Raw genomic sequence first — 6,515 nt, 5'->3', positions numbered from 1 at the left:
GAACAAATAGAAGGGGAGATGTATCAGGAATTTATTGGTTGCACATTTGGAAAGTAATATAGTAGCTGGAAATAGACTAATAGTAACAAAGAACAATTGAACTTTCCAAAACCATGATGAAACATTGAATAAGTGATCTCTATCCCAACAACGATACTTGTCATCTCAAATCAATTTGCATGACAATGAAAGGTACTACCCAACTCTAATTAGATATTCCATGCCTAACTCTTTTCCCCACGCCCCACAGACAGCACTTCACTTTACAAAGTCCCATACTCTTCACTCCTTTTCTTGAAAATCAAACCATCCCCACTCCCACAATCCCACTAACCCCTTCCCCACAAAGCTTACTTCTCCTTTTTCCTTTTTATATATCACTTACGTGTAGGGCACGTGAGGGAGTCTTGGAACAATAATAAAGTTGTATTCGTGTGATCCGTAGGTTACGAGTTTAGCCATGAAATCAGTTATTAATATTAGGGTAGGTTGCCTATACTACGTCTTCGTAAGATGCAATTTTTTTTTTAACTTTATATGAATGCGAGATGTTTTGTGTATTGGGCTGTTCTTACGGGCAAGCCACATGTTTCTTTGTGCTACCTAAGGGAACTCTTAATTTGGACTCAAATATTACCTTCACTTCATTTGTATTAATCACACAAATCCATTTCAAAATTAGTGTCACATTAGAGAACTAAGGAAGCAATTAATTTCTTTTTTCCCCAATTTATCATTGCTCAGAACAAATTATCTAAAAATTCCCAATAGTTATTGTATTATTTTGAAAAAGGATAAAGAATAATTTAGCCAAACAATTCTTACAATTAAAGCTATAAAATAATTATCTGAATGAATGCGTTTAATTCTTAAATGACATTTTAAATGGACCGGAGAAAATATATATTAAAACTAAATAAACACTTCTTCTTACAAAAATATAGTCCAATAGAATAGTATTTCTCACTCACTTTTTGTTTTTTTGATTTGAAATATATTAATGACTTCAACTTCTAAATCCGGCTTTGACTGTATATAGAAACACATATATATAAGCATTGCATACATAAGCGCTCATTCAATCACTCCAATGGAACTTCCACTCTTTCTTGTTCTCTTCTTATGTTGATTTCCTCTTAAATGGAGGAAAAGAAAAAGTCAAGACAATTAAATCCTCCCTCCATATTCAATATCTCACTTTCCATGGAAGAAAATTCAACCAAAATAAATGCCATTCCCACTGAACAACCACTACACAACCCTATGGCATCCCATTCTCTAATGTCCACCATTGTCACTCTCTACGCTCTCATTCTCCTCTACTTCCCCACCACCACTGCTTTTTCTCCAGTCCTCATCTCCACTTCACTTTTATTACTTTCCCTTCTCAAACTCGGTGCAGCTCAAAGAGCTAAAAAACCCGAATCCAAGGACCCATCATTACAAGTTTCGCGTGATTTTGCTTACCATGATGATTGCACCAGCTGTGAAAAGGATTGTGTGTTTGACCCGGAACCTAAACCCAACCGGGATCCGGACCCAATACGGTTTCATGACAACTGCTTCGTCGAATCAAATGTAGGCTCCAACTGTGAAAAGGATTCGGTGTTTGACCCGGAGCCTAAACCCGACCGGGATTCCGACTGCTTCGTCGAATCCTCTATGGACGCCGTTTGTGGAAAGGATTCGGTGTATGACCCGGAACCGAGACCGTTTTGCGGTGACAGCTTTGTGGAGTGGAATGTGAGGGCGCCATTGGAGGTTATATACGAAGCGTACGAAGGAGAAGAAGAGGAATGTACAGAGGAGAAGAGAGAGGAAGAGTTAAGGGTTATTCAGAGGTACGCGTCGTTGTCACTATATTACCCGGAAACGGATACGGATAGTTCGTCTGACGGGGATTCGCCGGTCATCGGAAACTGGGACTCGCGGGAGAATTTGTATTTCCGGTGGGACGAGGAGGAAGATAGAGAAGAGTTGATAGAGATTGAATTGGATTTTTGCAGGAGAAATAGCGAAGTTGAGGAAGAGAATTTGATCGAAATTGATCTTACTCCGGCGAATTTGCCGGTAGGGTTATTTTGTAATTAACTAATTTAACGATACTAAAGAGGCATTTTTTGGGGTTTCCTATTTTGGGAAAAAGACTAAAAAGAGTTTAGTGTGGTTTTACGTCGTTAAGCGTGTATTAAGCCCTTAATACAATGATTTGTTGATGTGTTAAATGACCAAAGCCCTTAATATTTTATTTTACTTTGAATGTGTGAGCTCAAATTTTCTCTCTTTTCTTGTTCAATTGATCAACATATGCAATCCAATCTCCAATTAAAACCTTTGAATGATCTTATTCATCTGAAATTGCGTAAAACTTTTTTTTTCTTCTCTTTTTTCTTATCTTTTAGCTGTTACAATGTGTAGTTGGACTTTGCATAAAGTGAAGGCATGTGATTTTTTCAAAAGTTGTAACTTTAAAGTTAGTTCATGAGATTTTTGATTGAAAGGGATTTGACTAGAAAAAGCCACTTTACTTCAATATTCATTTTTCGTTGTCCATTTTGTGGATAGGAATTGAGTTGCGTAAAGACTTTTTTAAAGTTGATTGGCTTTGTACCTATTCTTCGAAATTTTGCATAAGCAAGATGATCATTAAAATCAAATTGAACAATTTCTTTAGTTGGAACATCTGACATTTGACATTAGACTCTTGTCATATTTGGAGCTTTAACTTCAAAAGGTAATAATCATATCTGAACTATAGACTTGTCAATAAAATGTACTCATAGTCAAATATTTGATGCCAATAACAAAGATACATTAAACTATGAATAGTTATTTGTGTAGAAAATAAAAGTGATATTGTTAAACTTCATATTATATCTAAAGTTTTGTTTTCCGTATGTCAACCATCGAGACCTAAACTCATATAATCAGGTGGCTATTTTTATTACTCCATACTTATCTAACGTTGATAGATTAAACACTCCTATCGCTAACTAATGGCATTTGGTTTCTCTCTAGTTCCCATAATGATTGGCACTTGTTCCCCCTCTTATGATCATATTTAATATCACAATTCGATTATATTATAGATCTATTTTTGTTCAAGGTATTATCCTGTTATAATTCTCAGTAGCAACTAGCGAATTGTCACGATTCCGTGCATTTCGGGTGAAATTCAAAAATAGCTAGATTTACAAGTGGTAATTGAAAAATAGCCACAGTTTCAAAAGTAATTAAATTTTTATCATTTTTCATGTAAAGATAAATCTAAACGAAAACACTATTCAAAATCCGGAAAATATTTCAGCATAATATACTAGAGTTCCAGTATAATATTCTGGTTCCAGTATAATATACTACACTTCCAGTATAATACACTGGAGTTTCAGTATAATATACTGGTCCAACATATTATACTGGAAGTTCATATACAGGTGCTCCAATCTCCAGTATATTATGCTGAAACTTTCAGCGTTGCAGCAAAATAATGGCTATTTTTTAATGACTTTGCAAATGGTGGCTATTTTTTAATTATCAGTCCGAAAACTGACTAGCTCGTGCTATTTTTACGTGCATTCCTTGTGGGCTAACTTGTGTTGTCCCGCCCAAGTAAGAGCTTCCTTATTCAATTGGGTTGGGTTGACACGTTTGGACAGTATCAAATTTGAATCAAACTAAGCTTCCGTTTGAACATAGATTTTGGTACTTTTTTTCACAAAAAAATTTAAAAACATTATTTGTTTATGAAACTTGATCAATTTTTTGAAGAACAATCTTCAAGTTCCTAAATTAGTTTGAGAAAGTTTTTTGGTGAAATTTTTTCTTCCACTCACAAAACTTCACTTTTTTTTTTCAAGTAAAATTTATGTCCAAATACAATTTCAACTTCCAAAAATTATTTTTCAACACAACTTCAAAAACTCTTTTTTTTTTAAGTTTCAACTTTATGTCCAAACGATTAGACAACTCTCCCTAATCTTCCTGCACCAAGAAACATAAGATTTCACCTATTTTTGATGTGTTATTCATATTCAACTTTGTCAACAAACTGTTTGGTATTTCTTAAATTCTTGCCTAGTAAGACACTATGACATAAACGAATTAAACAAATTAAAAGGAAAAGCGTGTCATGCGGAATAAAATTGAAACAACCTAATGGGTACCGAATGAATTGCTCTCGTGTTCTGTAAATTAGCGGCCTATGTTCTTTTGGAAAATGGTGAAACGTTTTGTCAAATCTAATTTTGAATTAAGTTCCTATGTTTAATACTTTTACATACAACATTATGTCAAAATTTCAAAACTAAGTCATGCAAATATTTTAAGGCTTTATTTAATAACCTCCAAAACAAGATTTAATCTAATTCACTTTTTAGATTTTGAGTTTTGTCCGCGGTAAAATAAGCAACACAATGTGTGACCAAAAAGTATGAAATCTTTAGTTAAACCTGTATGGGTCAAAATCCGGCTTAGGAAATCAGGCGTGGTAAGGTCGTGAAGTGAGGACTGTGTTTCGATTTGGGTGACTAAGCCGAGGTCGACTGAAGCCCAACAACGAGCAATTGTTGAGCAAGCCGTTGAAGCCGAGGTCGAGTAGCGAAGAGTAGGAACAACATCTAGTGTGGTCTCAGGACTAGTGATAGGAATATTCTCTTGAATATTCCCTTTGTTGTACTTTTTAGGGTTTTTAGAGAACATCTCATATAAATAGAAAAGGAGAGAGAGGAAAAAAGGGACGTGAGATTGATTCCGAGAAAAACTATTGTAAGAAGTTGACTCTTGAGAGAAAAAACAAAATATACCTTTTCATAGTGATTGATTTTATCGATTATTCTTTCTTTCCACTCACACGATCCAAGAAAACATTGTTCATTTTCTTACTCACTGCCATATTTCGTTGTTAGGAGGAAGAATCTTCCACATCATTCGATATTTGGGTAAATTTTGTTCTCCCTATTTACATTTATTGCCACTTTCCATATTTATTGCTCATCATTTATTCTTCATTTATTCTCCAAAGTGTGAATTTAATAATTTAATAACCGATTCCGGTCATTAAATAGACGATATCATTCAAACGCTTAGCTATATCTAAGAATTATTATGCTTGACCAGGATTCACCTTTCACTTCAGTTATCTTTTAATTAGTTTAACAAAGAGTGATATACATTTTGGTAAAATAATTTGGCGTCGTCTGTGGGGACTTTCTAGTCAAAATCGTAGTCTTTCTATATCTACAAAAACACACCAATAGCAAAATACATGACTTTCTTTCCCCTACTTGTGTAATCTAACATGGTAGGAAATGGAGAAGAAAGACTAAAAGTAGTGGCAGACCTTACTACTAATCTCCTAAACACCATCAATGAAACTCACAGAGAGGACGAGGAGAACGTGACACCAAGCGCCTCACCTAGGCGAAGTGATTCATCCCCCCCTCATGGTAGCGTTATCGCTTCTTATGGAAAGAGAGCCTCTACGTACACTATGAAGAAGCACCACCAGCGGTAAAAAAACCTACTGGAAGCATGGCTAACGAATACACTGAACAATATACTCGACAAACCCACTCTGAGGGTGAGTAGAGAGGGGGTGCGAGTTGACATCGCCACAACAACCAATGAGCAACACACCCAGCCTCCCTCGACAGGAATCACTCCCTCTGTTAATGATGCAGGTAACGATGCTTCCATCCTTAGAAAAATGGAGGAGATGGAGAACGAGAATAAAGCACTCCGCGACCAAATGAGAGAGCATCAAGAAAGGGTAGATAAGATACCGGGTGCCCCAAAACTCCTACCAAAACGGGACGCCGGCCTGTTTGTGGAACAACCGTATAGCGACGAGGCCGCATCACATGCTATACCCAAAACATTAAAGATGCCACTGTACCTGAAGATATACGAAGGTACAACGAACCCTGAGGATCACATCATCAACTATGCCACTGCAGTGAAAGGCAACGACCCTGCTAAAGAGCAGGTGCCATCTATATTGCTGAAAAGGTTTGGTGAAATACTAACTAAGGGAGAATTAACATGGTACTCACAACTGCCCGCACGATCTGTACCGATATTTGAAGAAATAGCCAACAAGTTTGTCACTGCCCATGCAGGGGCCAAGAAAGCGAAAGCCAGGGTGAATGGCATATTCGACATCAGACAGTCACCTGGCGAAGGGCTTAGAGACTTTCTCGCCCGATTCAACAGAGTGAGAATTAATATTATAACTTAGATATTAAACAATCTTGAACATTCGTAGCTTGCTTCAGGCACGACTTAGTCTATTATCGTGATTATGTATACGTTCGCGTAACATAATTATGATTTTCTTCTAAAAATAAATCGAGGTATGCGTTCGCACAACTTCGACCAAACTTTCGTAATATTAATAAAGCGTGATTAATTGTGGACACGTACGCGTGACATGATTCTTGATGTGCCAAACGAAATGGGTACACGTACATGTGTCTCGTTTTAAAATATTTTCAAAATTACAAATAATCAAGCAACTA

The 6,515-nt window shown here is 36.3% G+C and overlaps 1 protein-coding gene across 1 annotated transcript; it reads left to right on the top strand.

The window, feature by feature from the left end:
* The first annotated feature begins 1,038 nt into the window (after positions 1 to 1,038).
* On the top strand, positions 1,039 to 2,225 carry LOC104210991 (uncharacterized). Its single transcript, XM_009759976.2, has one exon. The coding sequence runs from the start codon at positions 1,141 to 1,143 to the stop codon at positions 2,089 to 2,091; it is 951 nt and encodes a 316-aa protein (XP_009758278.1). The 5' UTR covers positions 1,039 to 1,140; the 3' UTR covers positions 2,092 to 2,225.
* Positions 2,226 to 6,515: the final 4,290 nt, after the last annotated feature.

This window comes from Nicotiana sylvestris, chromosome 2 (genome assembly GCF_000393655.2).
Source record: "Nicotiana sylvestris chromosome 2, ASM39365v2, whole genome shotgun sequence".
In the NCBI taxonomy this organism is placed as follows: domain Eukaryota; kingdom Viridiplantae; phylum Streptophyta; class Magnoliopsida; order Solanales; family Solanaceae; genus Nicotiana; species Nicotiana sylvestris.
This window is presented reverse-complemented; position numbering and strand designations above follow the sequence as displayed.

What these genes read in the sequence shown, in the direction of transcription:
- LOC104210991 (XM_009759976.2), top strand. Translation starts at nt 1,141, where the DNA reads ATGGAGGAAAAGAAAAAGTCAAGACAATTAAATCCTCCCTCCATATTC.